General features: G+C 44.9%; 3 protein-coding genes across 5 annotated transcripts in view; all 3 read left to right on the top strand.

Moving 5' to 3' along the window:
- The window catches only part of RAB11B (RAB11B, member RAS oncogene family), a 40,152-nt gene extending 30,491 nt beyond the window's left edge, over positions 1–9,661 (top strand). Inside the window, exons 4-6 of one of the 2 annotated variants that reach the window (XR_011965458.1) lie at positions 2,410–2,490; positions 5,701–5,908; positions 6,324–9,661. Coding sequence is in view for 1 of the 2 variants with exons in the window: in XM_072600953.1 (XP_072457054.1) it covers positions 2,410–2,490; positions 5,701–5,846 (227 nt within the window). In the remaining variant the exon portion in view is untranslated. Of the gene's footprint in view, positions 1–2,409; positions 2,491–5,700 lie in introns of both variants that reach the window. The other variant, XM_072600953.1, reaches the window with a different exon arrangement.
- The window catches only part of HNRNPM (heterogeneous nuclear ribonucleoprotein M), a 177,337-nt gene that overhangs the window by 97,664 nt on the left and 61,858 nt on the right, over positions 1–17,815 (top strand). The window lies entirely within an intron of this gene.
- The window catches only part of MARCHF2 (membrane associated ring-CH-type finger 2), a 23,656-nt gene continuing 17,830 nt past the window's right edge, over positions 11,990–17,815 (top strand). For both annotated transcript variants that reach the window (XM_072600952.1, XM_072600951.1), the window contains exons 1-3: positions 11,990–12,662; positions 13,483–13,621; positions 15,980–16,208. In XM_072600952.1, the coding sequence (XP_072457053.1) occupies positions 16,033–16,208 (176 nt within the window). In that variant the 5' untranslated portion in view covers positions 11,990–12,662; positions 13,483–13,621; positions 15,980–16,032. The remainder of the gene's footprint in view (positions 12,663–13,482; positions 13,622–15,979; positions 16,209–17,815) is intronic.

Genomic DNA, 17,815 nt, shown 5'->3' with positions numbered 1-17,815 from the left:
CATTGTAGCCAAATTCTAGAGTTACCAGGTCAAGGAGAAAATATTGCAAGCAGCCAGAAAGAAACAATTTGAGTATTGTGGAAATACAATCAGGATAACACAAGATATAGCATCTTCTGCATTAAGGGATTGAAGGGCTTGGAATATGATATTCCAGAAGTCAAAGGAACGAGGACTAAAACCAAGAATCACCTACCCAGCAAAACTGAGTATAATACTTCAGGGGAAAAATTGGTCTTTCAATGAAATAGAGGACTTTCAAGCATTCTTGATGAAAAGACCAGAGCTGAGAAGAAAATTTGACTTTCAAACATAATAATCAAGAGAAACATGAAAAGGTAAACAGGAAAGAGAAATCATAAGGGACTTACTAAAGTTGAACTGTTTACATTCCTACATGGAAAGATAATATTTGTAACTCTTGAAATTTTTCTCAGTGTCTGGGGTAGTTGGTGGGATTATACACGTGTGTGTTCATCATTTGTTGCCTGAAGAAGACCATGCCATCAGAGAAATGATGACATGACTTGCACTTGACTTTGTTTTGAGTGAAGGAGGGCAGTACAGGTGACCAGCCTCACTTCTCCTCCAGAGCCAAATGAATCCAGTGACCAGATATTCATCAGGATGACTGGAGATGACCCAGGATGAGACAATTGGAGTTAAGTGACTTTCCCAAGGTCACACAGCTAGTGAATGTCAAATGTGTGAGGTGAGATTTGAACTCAGGTCCTCCTGACTCCTGCACTGGTGCTCTGTCCACTGCACCACCTAGCTGTACACGCACGCACACACACACACAGTGAATTGAATAGGAAGGGATCATATCTAAAAAAAGTAATAAAATTAAGGGGTGAGAGAGGAATATATTGGGAAGAGAAAAGGAGAAATGGAATGGGGCAAATTATCTCTCATAAAAGAGGCAAGAAAAAGCCTTTTCAATGGAGGGAAAAAGGGGGAAGGAGAGAGGGAAAAAGTGAAGCTTACCCTCATCACATTTGGCCCAAGGAAGGAATAACATGCACACTCAATTTGGTATGAAAACCTGTCTTACAATACAGGAAGGTAGGGGAGAAGGGGATAAGCAGGGTTGGGGCGATGATGGAAGGGAGGGCAAATGGGAGGAGGGAGCAATTAAAAGTCAACACTCTTGGGGAGGGACAAGGTCAAAAGAGAATAGAAGAAATGGGCAGGATAGGATGGAGGGAAAAATACTTAATCTTACACAGCATGACTATTATGGAAGTCATTTGCAAAACTACACATACATAGCCTATGTTGAATTGCTTGCCTTCTCAGTGGGGATCAGTGGGGAGGGAGGAAGGAAGAGAATTTGGAACTCAAAGTTTTAGGAACAAATGTTGAGTATTGTTCCTGCATACAACTGAAAAATAAGAAATACAGGTAATGGGGGTATAGAAATTTATCTTGCTCTACAGGACAAAAGAGAAGATGGGGATAAGGGAAGGGAGAGAGAGATGTTAGAAGGGAGGGCAGATTGGTGGAAGGGGTAATCAGAATGCTCAGTGTTTTGGGGTGGGGGAGGGGAGAGATGGAGAGAAAATTTGGAACTCAATTTTATGGAAATGAATATTGAAAACTTAAATAGATAAATTTTTTAAAAATGATTGTGAAATCTTTAGAAGTAAATGAGAGTAGAAGCAACTAGTGTTGAGAGCTTTCTCAAGAAGTTTAGTGGAGAAGATGTAAAGAATTGTAGGGCAGTAGCTGGTATGGTAGGATCAATGAGGGGTTTTTAAGAATGGAGAAGACATAGGTATGTTTGTAGGCAGCAGGGCAGGAGCCAGTAGATGGAGACTGAATATTTTAGAGGAAATGGAGAGGACAGAGTGAGCAGTCTGCTGGAGAAAACAAGGTGAGGCAGTCAAAGGTGCATGTAAAGGGGACGTATTTTGGTAAGGAGAAAGTCTACTTCTTGGTGTAAGAGAAGGGTGAAGGAAGATACAGGAGATGTCTGAATAAGGAAGAGGGGGAAAGAGGGATCTCTTAACAAATGGCCTCAATTTGGGGGGACATATGAGTCAAGGTCCCCAGATAAGAAGGTGGGGGGAAATGGAGCTCTGGAAGGAAAGAGTTTAGAATCGCCACAATTGTGAGTGGGATGACAGATGGATTGGCAGGATAGAAAAGCATTCCCTTCCACAATGAGGGTCCAGGTGAGATTATATAACATAAATTTGTAATCGGCCCAGTTTGTGATTTCTTCCTGTGCCATGCAGAACAAAGGCCATCACGGTATGTGAGTAAGCCAAGGTTGGGGTTGGAGAGCAGGGTTGCTAGCAAGGGACAGTATAAAAGTGAACTAATTCTCTAAGGGGTTATGGTAAGGAAGGGAGGATATTAGGATGTTCCCAGGCACTAACTAGAATTATCTTGTCTTTGTTTCAGAGAAAAACAATTTGTCTTTTATTGAGACTTCAGCATTGGATTCAACCAATGTGGAAGAAGCCTTTAAGAACATTCTCACAGGTGAGCAGTGCCTTGACCTGGGGTGAGTGTGGCATGGATATGGCAGGGCTGATTAAACCTTGGCCTGAAGCAGGAATCCAAGAAGCAATTCGGTGGTCTTAGTGGCAGAAATTATGACTAGCTCATACATTATCCATAGCCCCTTCTGCTTACAAAGTGCTTTTTCTCCAGTAACTCATTTATTCACTGATATACTCTAAAAATTAAGAAGACAAACTTTTAGTCACTAAAAACAGCTTTGCAAAGTTGAAGGACCTATGGCCTGGAGAGTCAGGAGACCTGGGTTCTAGTGCTAAGTATGCTCCCAAGTCTGCCTGTGACCTAAGGTAAATCTCTTTCCCTCTTTGGATCTGTTTCTTTAAGGGTTTGAACTAGGTGGTTTTTAAGGATCCCTTCCAGTTCTAGCATTCTCTGAAATTCTGTAATAAGAAATACATCATGTTGCTACATTATGGTCAGTATGGAGAGAGGGAATGGGATGAAGGAAGAAATAACTATAGGGAAGGTAAAAAGGGAGAAGGGAGAAAAAAATGCAGGGGGAATGTGATAGTTTAAAAAAATGTCTTCTTGGGGAAATCTGGGCAGCTAGGTGGCACTGTGGATAGAGTGCTAGACTTGGAGTCAGGAAAATCTGAGTTCAAATGTGGCCTCAGACACTAGCTCAATGACCCTTGGCAAGTCACTTAGCCCTGTTTGCTTCAGTTTCCTTGTCTGTAGAATGAACTGGACAAGGAAATGTCAAACTGTTCCAGTATCTTTGCCAAGAAAGCCCCAAATGGGGTCACAAAGAGTAGACAACTGAACAACAACAGCAACCTGGGGAAATAGCTGGTCTAATCTTGTTTCCAGGCTTAAAAGTTTGTTTCAAAAATAAAGCTTTGATGTTTATATTTGACAAAAAGATTTTTTTCTTATTTTAAATGACTTAAGTTTTAGGAATTTTAAGCTATAAAAGTCCCTTTGACATTCAAGAGTTCAGATTGCTGGATCATGCAGAGGTTAATGCTGCTTTTAAAAAATGACTGAAGATTATATTTAGAAACAGTACTTGTTTAATTGTTTGGAATTTCCCCCATCTTCCCTCTGCTTCTCTTCCTTGTTCCAACCCCCACCCCTATTGAGTATTTGGGTTTGATTGGTCCTAGTGGGAACCAGCAACAAATTTGTTGGAAGAAAACCCCCTCTAGAGGTTTTCTATATTTGTTCACAGCTCTCCAGCTGCTTAAATCAGATCCCTAGAAGCGTTTCTCTGAATGGGACAGTCATAGTAACTCTTTAGGTGTGGATTTACTATAAAGCTGTAGGTTATAGCCAGAATAGTATTTTCTCATAGGTTTTTTGATGAAATCAAGTTAGTATACAGATGTAAGTCAGCCCATTGTCTGTCCCTGGTTTGGACACTACGAATACATTTAGGTCTAGGCAGTAGAAATAGGAGATTCTCATGGTAAAGATACTGTTCTGCAAAAGCAGTAGACTGTGTTACTCACTGAGATCCAGGTGATTCTCCTATCTGTATTTGATAGTCAGAGCCTAAGTGACTCCAGCTGATGGAATGTACTGTTACTGGATGGTTGGCAAGGGTGGAAGTAGGCTGCATGCCCAAGTAGGACAACTTTCTGTCAGTTTTCTAGTACATTTAGATAACTTGGCAAGTAAATAATTATCCAAAGCAAAACTAAGGGGAAAATGAAAGCTAAGAGTTGGTGGGAGCCTGAGAGCAGCCAAAAGTTGGAGATGCTGGAAATTCAGTGAATGGGATGTGGAGCCCTTTGTACCATGTCTCATATGCAGCAAAAATCCTTTCAGCTACACTGCTACTGCCAGAAACTCACTGTTCTTGTGGGACGCCAGAATTAGTTATGTAGCTCAGCTTCTTTTATTGCCAGGGAAGTCATATCTGTAAGATTTTGTTCCCAGTGCCTTAGGGTTATGCTACCTACCCCCTGGGGCAGGAAGGACAGAAACTGACCAAATTAGACAGAAGTAGCCCCTGGGAAAAGAGAGTGAGAGTGGTCCAGAACTACCTTTGGGTCCTGAATCTGGCCCCATCCCCATCCTCAACCTCCCTCCAGAAAGCCCCTGGCATGAGGAATCATGGGGGAGGGAGTTGTGTCACCCTTCCCCAGACCTGACCACATATATATTCAGTAAGGTAGGCAGACAAGCCTAGGTGAAGCCATTGCAGTAACCCAGGAAGGTGCATCAGTTCCCTCTCCCAGAACCCCAGTGCTGTTTTTAAGTAAACAGCTAACTGCCTTGTGGTTCAGCCATCTCAAAATACAAACAAACAAAACACAGAAAGCCCTGCCAGGTAGGTGGTGCTATTATCCCTACTTTACAGTTAAGGAAATTGAGACAAACAGAGGTCAAGTGACTGGCTCAGGATCCCTCCCACATATGTCTTTTTGTGTCCCCCAAGGCTAACTTAGCATGGCATACTTGAAGCATGTAGGAGAAGCACCTGACCTGTTAATGCATGAATTCCTGAAGCTCCTTAGTGAAGAGAAGGAAACAAAAACAAGCTCATCTTACAGATGGAAAATTGAGGCATAGATGAAAGGAAGAATGAAAGTTTTATGTGTTGGAGCTGGGAATGAACCCCATCTTCACTGAAAGTTGGTATTAAGGCTGGGAGTGATGGCCCTTAACAACTCTGCTCTAGGGGCTGCTTGATTTTATGTATGTGTGTGTGTTCGTCCTTTGTTGCCCAAAGAAGACCGTGCCATCAGAGAAATGATGACATGACTTGCACTTGACTTTGTTTTGAGTGAGTGAGGGCTGTGCAGGTCACCAGCCTCACTTTTCCTCCAGAGCCATCTGAATTAGTGACCAGATATTCATCAGGATGACTGGAGATGACCCAGGATGAGGCAATTGGGGTTAAGTGACTTGCCAAGGTCACACAGCTAGTGAGTGTCAAGTGTGTGAGGTGAGATTTGAACTCAGGTCCTCCTGAGCACCTGCACTGGTGCTCTATCCACTGCACCACCTAACTGCTGATTTTATGTAAATGGAAGGAGGGAGTCACCAGGACAGCCCCTCTCTGTTCCTGGGCTCTTTCTTTGCTTAGGTCTGTTTCTGCTCCTTGTCTTGGACCAGGAACAAAAGGTTTAGCTCTGTGGGGCACAGCTTTGACCTGAGCATTTTTCTGCTAACTCTGACAGGTCCCTTTCCTACTTTGCTAACCCTAACTCTGTATGCCCACAGAGATTTACCGCATCGTATCCCAGAAGCAGATTGCTGACCGCTCTGCACATGATGAATCTCCTGGCAACAACGTGGTAGACATCAGTGTCCCCCCCACCACTGATGGACAGAAATCCAACAAACTCCAGTGCTGCCAGAACCTGTGACCACCTGCGCCTAGAGGCGCCTTCCCTGCCTGCCCTTACCTCGCTGTGCTTCAGTTAGAAACGTGTGTGCACGTCTTTGCAGTTATCTCCTGTGATTCAGTGACTCTTTGTCATCCTTGTTTCTTCCCCCATCCCCATCGTCCATTTTTGAGCATTAACTGTAGGCCTAACCCTCCCTTTCCTCTCAGGCTCCCAGGGGAGTGGGCTGACCTTGGGCCTGGTCGTGCAGGCTCTGCCCTCAGAGGGTGAGCCTTGGCTTCTCCCCTAGGCAGTGCCATTTGGTTGTCTAGTAATTGGTGGGAGGAGAAGGAGGAACCAAGACCTCATTTATCACAGCTGAAGGAAGACATACCTACACTGATTTGCTTTTGCATTTAGCCCAACTTTTTCATAGACCCTTAGATTTCTGGGGAAGATGGAGAGCAGGGAAGGAAGGAGGTGTGCTGAAATTAAAGAGGGAAAAAATCTTTTCCTCAGATGTCCTGTTGTGTCCACTTGGGATCCTGAGATGAGCACTGGGGTTCTCATTTGGTGGCCAAAGACCCATGGTGAGGCTGCTGGTAACACAATCCCCACAGTTTTCTCCCTCACTTGTGACTAGCCTCTGGGCCTGGTTCTAGGGAGTGTCATTGCTGGGAACCTCTTGCCCCAGGGAGGAGGCTCGGGAGCCCAGGGGCAGGCTGAGATGATGGAATGGTTTGTCAGCTACCAGAGAGAATCCTCTTCCTCAACCAGAGCATCCAGCAAGTGCCAGGCCTTCCTTTGTGGCCTCACCCTCCTGTCCCAGAACCCTGACCAGCTTCAGCCTGTGCAAGCCCTTCCTTGTTAATCTCCTCTCTGCCCACCTCGCCATCTTGCCTGAAACCCATTTGCAGGGGAAGCAATATTCTCATGTTTTGTATATAACTGCACTTAGAGTTTTTGGGTTTTGTTATTGTAGAAAAACATAGATTCTTTATACATTTTGTAAGATTTATGCCAAATCATAGCATCTCGACCCTTTCCCTCACCCTTTTATTCTTTAACAAGTGACTCTCATGGGCTATAATTTTTCTTGACCTTTACTAAAATGTATGATTCTATTTCCTATATGCAACTGTGTTTCCTTTGCCCTTGTCTCATTTCCTCAGTGCCAGGATGCTATTTGCAACAGTTATACTTTTCCTGATGCCCACTAGCCTCAGCAGCAATCTTGATCACTATGCATCCCTATCTGATACAAGACAAACCTGATCACTCTCCCATTTTCTAGAGGGTCAGGCCAAAGTTGGTGATGGTCCAGCCAGGCAATGTGCTCGCCCCAGCCATGTGTGCTTGTTTGCATGGTGCACTGAGATTAGCCGGAAAAAAGAGGGAGGGAGGCCTGCTTAACTGTGCCTCTGAGCATGGTAGCTGTAGGCAAACTAGTGTCAAGTGCTCTTGCTGGGGTGGGGTGCCCTACCTCACCCCTCCTGCATGTTAGGACCTTGGTTGGCTTGTGCTAGTGGTACAGCTTGTAGCTCCTGGGTGACAGGACAAGTGGAGCTAACATTCCAGGCATTGTTTGAAGGCTGGCTTTTGGAATAAGATGGAGGGTTTCTTCCAGGTGTGCATGTAAAAGACAAAGACATCTTCCCAAGGTTAGCTGATAACCTGCTGGAGTTTCTCTGGGATCCCTGCCAAGTGAGAGCTAGTTCTGGAGCATTTAGCCTTCAAGGTGTGTGTCCTGTGGATTCAGGAAGGTATCCAGGACCCTGGCCTTGTTGCTGCCCTATGTGGGAGGATTTCATTGATGGGTCTTGGCTGATGTGGGGCTTGGGCTTCAGCCAGCTGCCAGCTTCAGAGTACAAGCTGCTGCATGACTGGAGAAGGAAGGTTCTTCCTCACAGGGAATACAAGGTATCAGAGGTCCCAGCATTGGCAGCAGGGTTGTTACTCTTTGGAAGTGACTGGAATAAAATGGATGAGGGTCCATCTGTGTTTTGGAGTCTGTCCTACAGTGAATCTGTACTTTCACTGGCCTTAAAGGTGAGGCAGATCCTTCATCTCTGACCCATTGGCTAAGTTGTGTTGGTTTAAAAATGGATACTATATCTGCCCTTTGGTGTAGTTCCTTGTTATCCCTGGGCTGATTTTAATGTACTGGTCTTGTAAATTTACACGGGGTTTGCTCTTCATGGAGGAAAGCAGGTGATGTTTGGGCAGGGGAGGTGAGGGAGGAGCCACTCAGGAGTCATTCTTCTTGTTGGCCTCACAAACTGCCCCTCTTTTGAGGAGGAGTCAGGTTCCAAGATGCTGTTTCTTTCCTTTGAAGTACCCTGCTTCATGTCTGCATGAAAGTTCCGGCCTGGCAGTATATTTAGTACTCCCAGGCCTTGTTCAAAGTCCCTTGACTTGCTTTCAGCTCTACAGGAAGAAATTGTTCCAGCCCTCAACAATTAAACTGGGTCTTTCCTTTCTGGCCCAAGGCTTGAGCTGAGATTGGAGCTTGTTAGTATGGGTTGGTGGAAATTTTCACTTGGTGATATTCCAGGGCCCCCAAGACTCCAGAAGTCAACTGTTGCTGCTGCTGGCCCTGGGTAGGAAGGACTTTTAAAATTGGAACTGTTAACGCAGTCCTTGAGCCTGCCTTTCTGAGATTTCTAGGAAAATATAGAAATGGTTCTGTGGTTGTGGCAGAGGTAGAGTTCTGGGACTATACAGGCACATTAATTATTTGGGATTCCAGCTTCCTGAGATCCTACCAGGTTATCTAACAGCCCAAAGACCGCCCCTTCTCTTTCAGACCAGGACCTGTGTCACAGAAAGGGAAGACGAACTCTGGATAACCCTTCTTGGTTATCTTGACTAAATTATTCAAGTTTCACCAGCTTAGAGGCCTTCATACTATAGCCACTCTCCAGGGCAGTGTGAAATGACTCTTAGCTAACCTGTCCTGGGCAGCTGTCTTCAAGGACCCTGCTGCTGCCTTCCAGGGCCTTGCTGCTTGCCTTGGGGTGAAGATTAAGACCTTTTATTGGGGTTTTTTTTTTTTGCCTCTTCTTTCATTATCCCTGTGGATGATCCAAGTTAGGAGTAGGGTCCCAGCTAGCCTTGGCCATGAGACGAGCAGGCCTGGATCCATCTGGTGCCTTCTGCTTAAGAGTTGGGGTTGGCCTTTCCCCACCTCTTCCTTGGCATTATTGGTCCCACCTTCCACTCTGGTAGCATACTGCAGTCTGCTACCTGCTGACTTTCTTTGGCAGCTAACTTGCATCTAGATGTTTATGCGTTATTGCCTGGGAGAAGAGACTTCTGATCTATGTGGCAAAAGGCAGAAAATGTGAGTCATGTGGTTTGAGACAGGCCCCTGAGTTCTGAGGGATTCAGCATCCTAGCTCATGGGCTGTTCTGGAAGATGTTTTTGCTTTGGAATGACAAGTTGGCAAGCCATCAAGGGCTCTGAGCCAGTGAACGGCAGCTAAGAGGAAGTATGCCTGGGGTGGGGAGACTGACCAGAATCCCCTACTTCCCACCCCCAACACTCACCCAGCGGGATTCCGGGTAGGGTGACTAAGCTAGTTGTAGGAAGTCTTCCTGACAGGTCAAATTTCTGGGTGTGGTTAGGTTGGTCAATAGTGGACATTGCTGAGTAATTGCTATGCCACAAATGGGCTTAGTCTGCATGGGAAAGCCAGGGCTAGTGCAGACCTCTGTTCATTCATGTATCTGTTTCTTCTTCCGCTCCACAGCATTTGTATTTAGTTCAGTGCAACCTTCTTTGTAAATAGAGTCCCGCATCCCTGGATTTGTGCATGGTTATTCTCTGTTGTGGATATAAAGATTGCCATACCAAAGTGTCTGTCTCTGCCCAGTCCTTCTCTCCCATAGAGAGGGGGGTTGGAGGGGGTGGGGGGGAAGATGATGGTGTGGAAAAAGGGGGAGTAGATGGAAAGGATGGTTAAGCTGTTCAAGATAGTGGAAACAGGGCTTGGTTGAATTGCTTACTCCTTACAGTGTACCATGTGTAAATCTAGCCACTCTGTTTTCAGGAAGACTTTCTGGATGGGACAGAATGCACCCAACACTGCTCTTAGGGGTCCTATTTTCCCACTAGAAAGCTGGCAGTGGTAGAAGACTTCCTGAGTCCTCCAGGATGGCATTACTCTTACTTGAATTAACTTTAGCCCTGTACACTCACTGCAGAAAATGCCATTTGAACTCTCCTGTCTGACTTACTTGTGTGCTCGGTATCTGGCCAGCCTGGGAACAATTTAGACTGCTTGTAGCCCCAGATGAAGGAAGGAGGTCCCTATCAAACTCCTGAAGGACGATAGTTTGGGACACTGAGTTGAGGTCAGGTCACAGAAATTCAGAACTGCCATTCTCAGCAGAGCCCCCACTTCCCTAAGAAAACAGGACACTGCCTTTACCCCTGAGATTGTCCATGTTTTGCTGTAATACCTTGAAGAAACCAACTTGTCTGGAGTTAGAGGCTGACAGTCACCAGGAGCATCTCCCCATCCCCTGCAAAGCTGGGACATACAGGTAAGATTGGGGTTTCATCCAGCAATCTAGAAGAATTTTCCATAAAGACCAGGATTGCCAAGTTGGCTTTTTTTGTAGACCAGCTAAATGGATTCCAGTTCCCTGTCATCTGGTGCATCCCCCTTACTTTGACTAGCCAGTCACGTCTCAAATGGGTGTCATGGAGCTCAAGTCCTCTAGCAGGAGTGTTGGCCCATTACTTGTCCTGAGAACACTTCAGAATAGAAGACCTTCCTTCTACAGGTGGGAGTGGAGTGTGTTATCTTTGTAATAAGAACATGACATTTCTACAGTGCTTTTATCAGAACATAAGCAACTAGTGACATATTGTAAGGATTCAAAGCAAGAGTTCTTAACCTGTGGAGACCTGTGAACTTAAAATAATTTAATAATCATTAATATAATTAACTTCTTTTGTAAAACTTTTATGCAATTAAAAACCTTATTCTGAAAGGGGATCTATAAACTTCACCAGACTTCTGAGGGGACCACAATCATACCAAAAAAAGTTAAGAACCGCTGCTTTAGAGTTTAGAATTTAGGAATTTTTGCAAAGCATTTGACATATGTAATTTGATCTTGGCAATATTGTATTGGAAGCAATTACCCCATTTTAGAGATGAAACAGGTTCAAAGGTTGTGATTCTACTAGGATCATATAGTAAGAATTTGAGGTGGCATTTGAGCATGGGTCTTAACTGACTTTATGTAGGACTTTTCTTTACTACAGAACACTTGCTTTACAGATGAGGGAAAGAATCCTGGAGAGATTGTTACTTGCCCGGGGTTACAGGAGTAATGGTGAGTAGCAGGGTGAGAATTTGAACCGTGGTCCACCGCATCCAGCCGCTACTTCGTAGAGTGAAACTGCCCCCAAAGGGCCCTTGTCATGATCCCCGCCTGCCATGTTCCTGGACCTGGGATTTATGCAGGTAGGGAAGAAAGCAGCAGAGGCTGAAGGTGTGGAGGGAGGATTGTAAGGTGTCTGGATCTCTTTAGGCCAGAATCTAAAACCAACACGTAGAGGCATGCTAGGAAGGGCGCTCTAAGGTGACCGGGAAGCGCTCTGGGAGCCTTTGCGAGTACCACAGAAAAGCTAGCTGCAGGTATCGGCAGGTGTTGGTCAGCAGACAGGTAAGGCGGCCCCAGGGAAAGTTACTTGCCCGAGGTCGCACGCACCAAGTAGCGGACGGGTCGTGAAGCCTAGTCCGCTGGACTTGTAGGACCGGTCCAGGCCCTTTTCCTCCCGGCCCCTTTGGGCAGGCGCGGCAGCTCTAGTCCTGGCTGCAGTGGCTCCAAAATTTCCCGGACCTGGAGGTGGAGCTTCGTGCGCGGGATGGAGCCAGTGATCCGTGACGCCACTCCAGGCCCCACCTCCTGGGCTGCTTCTCTGGGCGCCTATTGGCCCGCGCCGCGCCAGTGACTGTCTCCATTGGCGGATGGAGCTGTCGGTGGGGGCGGAGGGACGATCAGGGCCTGGACGCCGGACCTAGGGGCTGCCGGGCTGGCCCGGGAGCGGCTGCCGGACTGGAGCTGACGGGACGGGCCGGGGCCGCCGCCGCGCTGAGTGGAGCCCTGGGCGGTACGGCTCGTCCCGGCCCGGCCTGCGGGATCAGGTAGGGCCGAAGTCCTCAAGCTCGGCTGTGTGTGGGGGGGGGGGGAGGGGGGCGGGAGCCGCTGCCTCCCTGCGGCGGTGCCTGACAGGAGTCGGGGCGGTGGCTGACAGGAGCGGGGGCCAGGCCTGACCGGAACTGGGGACCAGGCCAGCAAAGGCCTGACCGGAGCCGGGGCGGTGTCTGACCAGAGGGGAACCGGGTTGGGGCGGTGGCTGGCCGGAGCCGGGCGGGGCCGAGGCCGAGGCCTCCGGGCGGCTCGGGGTCGGGCTGGGGCGGTGTCGGGTCTGGAGTCGCCGCTCCTTGCCCAGCAGTCACCGGCCCTCCACGTGGTGACGGAGAAGTGGCTTTCCTCCCCCACCCCACCGAAGGAGTGACCCGCTGTGTCCCTTTGACCCCTTCCCATCGGCGGCCTTGACCTGTGGTGTTTGCCGAGGGTTCACCCTCCACCCCCAGCGATCCCGGGACTCGCGGTGTCTGCTCTTTACCCCGCCCCTGACCATGACCTGTACCGTGCGTCCCCCCCCTTTCCTTTCTCCTGCGGTGTGTCTGCCTCTGCGCTGCCGAGTGTCCCCCACCGGTCTCCTGCCGCGTCCCCCAGCTTTGACCTCCTGCGTGCCCCCCACGATCTAAAGCTGTGACGATGTGCAGTGCCGCCTCCCACAGTGCCTGGTACACAGTAGGCGTTTTTTGCCAGGTTCGTTGTCAACACCTCTACCTGGCCAATATAGTCTTCCCCCCAACCACGCCTCCCACCCTCCACGCCACGCTTGGGCAGTGTTCCTGTTAACCAGGCAGTTTCCAACAGTGCCTCCACCGCCACTCCTAGGCTGTCCCCTGCAATGTTGCCAACTCCCACAATCCCCAGCCAGAATGAAGAAAGGGACCTGGAGACTTAAAGCTTAAAGGATCTTTTTTAACCTGGAGGGAGGTGGCTCACTCCTCCCTTTAACGTTATTGCATGCTTTGTCAAATTTAGAGATGACCCAAAGTTGAAAGGGATAGTTAGTTAACTGGATGACGGAATTGAGATCCAACAAGCTAGACTGGCTGAAGTTGAACAAAATGAAGTTAGCTTGAGCTAAAATGTAGTCTTTAGGATTTTTTTAAAATCAGATTTACTGGTGTGTAATAAAGAGATACAGTTCAGGTGAAAAAGGATGAAGGACTTAGTGGACTGCCAGGTCAGTATGAGTCGTCGGTATTTTGGCAATCAAAAAAGGTCTAATTGGATTAATGAAAGTATGGTTTCCTGATTAATGGAAGCTCTTTGTAATATGCCCTGGCATACTGTGCTCTAGATGGCATACTTTAATATTTTAAAAATTATTTGTTTACAAAACAAATACTTATTAACATAGAGACCCTTTTGCAAAAAAAAATTTCTTGAGAAAAGTTTATCACTAATAACTGACATTTACCTCACACTTTAAAGTTTGCAAGAGTACTTTATATATACTCATATATTGTTATACTGTGAATTAGGAAGTATGTATGATGTTATTTTTATTTTACAGATGAGGAAACTGAGACTCAGAGATTAAATGACTTGCCTATGGTCCTACAGCTAGCGTCAGAATTGGGATATGAATCCAGATCTTTCTGATTCCAAGTCCAGCACTTTATCTACATGGCTTCGATGAACAAAAAGAAGGGGTGCGTCCTTTAACTTTGGCAATATGGTACTAACGTTGCTGCATTTGACCAGCGTTACTGCCTCTCCACACACTGACTTTATTTACCCTTTTGCAGTCACTACATATGTTGTCTGTCTTCTTCAGTCAGTATTTTCTCATATAAGGTTATTCCTGCTTCATTGACTTCTTCATGTTAATAATTCCTTATGGTACAGTAATATTCCATTGCATTCATGTGCCAGTATTTGTTCAGCTGTATCCCAGTTACTGATGGATAGCACATTTTTAAAGGAATTGTGTCCAAAGGAAGGAAACCAAGTTGGCAAGGGATCTAGAAAGCATTTATCCATTCATTAATGCATACATTTAACAAACATTTATTGACTACCTGTTTTGTGCAAAATGTACAAAATGGTATAGAGCAAAGATAATCTCAGAAACTATAGAAACCTCAGCTTGTAAATGAAAGTAGATCAAAAGCATAGCTCTTCTTGGGAAGCCATACATCATGCTGATGAAGAAGAGCTCCTAAAATCTCAGCTTTCCTGTCTCCCCTTTTACTCTTTCCACTAAAGATTTTCTTTTTCTACTGTTTTCCTTTTCTTTCCTCCCCTTATTTGTCTGCTCCTTTACCCTTTGAAGCATGTCTTCTAACACTTTGCTCCGTAGAAAATCATGAGGAACATATGCAAGAAGCTAAACAGAGCCCATTAATAAAAGCACAGGTTTTCCAGCCTGGTGGGAGTTTTAGAGATTATTCAGCCCAGCCTTTTTTTATAGATTTTATAGATGACAAAAATTTGAGCCTCAGAGAATTAAATAACTTGTTCAAAGTCACCTAGTTAATTGCTGAGCTGCAACTCGAACCCAGATCTCTGGATTCTAGTTTAATTCAGTAAATATTGAGGTGCTCAACTCTGTACCATGAGGTAGGGATTGCCAAGGAAGTATCCCTGCCCTCACTTTTGATAGTCTACTTAGAAGTAGTTGTACCTGGGGAAAACAATTACATGATAACACATATGACAAGTTAAATGTAATCTAGTGACAGGGTAGATGGTCCAGTCATTTAAATATTCCCACACACTCCCACAGAAAGATCATGATTTCATTTGATGGAAGGCTCAGACCTGGAACACACACAAACTGCCCAGGAACCCTTGTAGACTCATAGTCTACCCTGTAGACATGTAGTCTGGCCATGTCTCAAACAGGTTTAAGAGTAGAGGGGATTGTGATAGAATTAGTTTGTTTATTTCGTAGATTTCAGATTTACTTAAATCCACTGAGTGTTTTACCCTTTGCTTTGTCTTTATCACTAAGCTCTTTCTAGGCTCTTAGATAATGTGGTGACCTGTTTACCCTGAAGCCTAGATTAACCCCTTTTCTGGGCTGAGGTGTGCTCATAGTTATACTCAAAGTATTGGCAGCGTCTAGGGAAGAAAAGACACTAAGCACAGGATCAGTCGACTTGTTTCCTAGGGTATCTCTGGATTAAGGTATATGTAGTTTAAACTTGATGGTTCAATCAAGATCTGTCCTAGATCCTGTTCTCCCATAAACACAATGAAGAGTCTGGTGAAATAGGGAAATTGCAGCATTTGGGGTTTTTTTTCCTACTCTGTTTTGCTGATGCTAGAAACAAGACTGTACTTTTGATGCTTCTTTTCTAAGAATTAGAGTCAGATCAAAACACCAAGGTGCGAGATGGAAACCAAGTGGTTTTGAAAACTCAGTGCTTCTTGAAAACCTTATCTTGTGCTGGTTGGGATCAGGAGACCTGAGTTCTTGTCGTAGCTTTAACCCTTGATCGTCAGGTTCTTCATTTGTGTAAGAGGGATAATGATACTTTTACTGCCTATCTTACAGAGCTTTGTGAGGAAAGTGTTTGTGAACCACAAAGACCTATATAAATGTGAACAGTTATGAATATTATTGCTCTTGGTGTATAGTTCGACTAAAATCTAGGAAATTTCTTGGTGCTTACTACTATGCTATGTACCACTAATATTCTATGCAACCTTGGAGCAAGTTTTTTTCCATCTGAAAAATAAGTATATTGAACTTGATGATATCTAAGTTTCCTTCTAGCAGAACTTGGGACCTGTATTTTAAAAGGAAAGAAAAAATTTGGAAAAGATTTTGAAATAGCTCTCCAGATTGTATAGCTGCTTGGTTTGGGGTGGTGGTGTTTGAGGATCCAGAAGAATTCATAATAACTTAATGAGAACAACTGTTACTTATTCAGAGAGAATAGTTGAGATGCTCAGGGATGGAAGTTGGGACAGGAAAGTACATCCAGGGAGGGCCCAGGACAGTAAACCACCAAAAGGCTAGCTCCTTTCTAGGACTTCAGCTGCAGCTGGTTTCTTTGCAGGCTTTTGTGATCATGGAACCCCAGTTGTGAAAGCCTATGTGTCCCTTGTTGCCATGACGACAGGCGACTGCTGTCATCTCCCTGGCTCACTGTGTGACTGTACTGGAAACACGGCCTTTTCTAAGATCGTGGCCGACCCGGACCTTGGGCATCCGCAATATGTGACCCAGGTAACAGCCAAGGATGGCCGGCTCCTCTCAACTGTCATCAAAGCCTTAGGCACGCAAAGGTAAAACTTCCCCCGGAGTTGTGTCTGGAAGCAGATGATCCAGCCTTCTGAATCTGCAGAAGTGTTTTGGGAGTTTATTCAAAAAGTATTTCTCCCTTATGGCCCAGAAGATGATACAGGCCCAGAAGATGATACAGGCCCATCATTCTCTTCTTGATCCAATAGCAGAACAAGGCAGTAATTGTTGATTCTGACTTGCAACTTCCAGGGTACTTTTAATTAGCTTAGTGGTATTATCAAAAGGCAATGATTGGAACTCAGTTTATCCAAGAGTACTTTAACCAAAAAAAACTTTTGTCTATGCAGTAAGGTGTTTTTGAGAAGGAATGGGAAATTGGCATGTTGTAAAAATCAAAGCTTAGGAAATTTTATTAAATTGTTTATTAAAGCCTTCTGAACTGTGAAACTAATCAGATTTTTAGGTATTAGCACATAGGTCTTCCAAGGTTCTTTCCTCCTACCCCACCTGGATCTTGATGAGCCCATTTGATATACAAATTCAAAAATGCTGGAGCCAAAAGCTAGTTAAAAAGGACAATTTTAGAACCACAGTTGGGGAAGATCAAGCCCTTTTAAAATGTCAAGGTCTGACTCTCTTAATTACTAAGTCCTAGAAGAGGCCTTGAGTTCTTCTAGTCTACTCCTTGCTTGTACTTATTTTAAAATTTAAATCTTTTTTTAATGAACAAAAATCCTTCTCTCCCTTCTACTTCTACCTCCCACTGAAAAATAAAGAAAAACAAAACCCGTGTGACAAAAACACATGATTATCAAGCAAAACAAGTTCCAAAAAAAGTCCATGTCTGAAAAAGAAATCTCAGAACTCTGAGGTCATCACTTCACTGCCACTGTTTTTCACAAGAAACATGTGGACAGCATGTTTTATCATGGCTCTTTTGGGATCATGATTGCTCATTGTGTTGATCAGAGTTTTTAAGTCTTTCAGAGTTGTTTGCCAGTATACTTTTATTTATAAATTGGTGTCCTGATTTCTCTTTGCATTTGGATAAAACTATACCCAAACCATTCCAGATAGAAGTACTACATAGTGATCTAGTGTTCAGATTGGGGAAGCCATGATCTCACTACCCTCCTGACTTTGTTATGTGATGCATAAAACATTGTGTTATGTTCTGGGCACTGCATTTTAGTAGGGCCACTGATAAACTGGAGTTCAACTGGAGAAAAGCTACCAGGATGGGGAAACCATCTCATATGAGAATCAGTTAAAATGACTGGAAATGTTGAGCTTAGGCAAAATAAAACCTAGGTGTCTGTGGTGGCACTGGGTGATCATTATCTTCAAATATCTGAAGGGTTTTCATGTGAAAAGAAGCAGACTTTTTATATGTAATCTGAGAGGATAGAATTTAAGACTAATAGGAGTAAATTCCAGGGAATAAGATTTCAGCTCAATATTAGGAAAAACTTCCAAACAACTAGAGTTGTTTGAGAAGAAAAAAAAGAAAGGAATTGTTGCCTTATGCGTGGGTGGCTTCTCCTTCACTAAAGATATTCAAGTAGAGGTCAGATAAATATTCATCGTGGATGTTGTAGAAGAATTCATATGTCGTGAACAAGATCACCTTTATTTCTTTTTTTTTTTT

This window comes from Notamacropus eugenii, chromosome 4, assembly GCF_028372415.1.
Source record: "Notamacropus eugenii isolate mMacEug1 chromosome 4, mMacEug1.pri_v2, whole genome shotgun sequence".
Classification (NCBI taxonomy): Eukaryota; Metazoa; Chordata; class Mammalia; order Diprotodontia; family Macropodidae; genus Notamacropus; species Notamacropus eugenii.
Note: the sequence above shows the minus strand (reverse complement) of the source record. Positions and strands in the feature narration are given on the sequence as shown.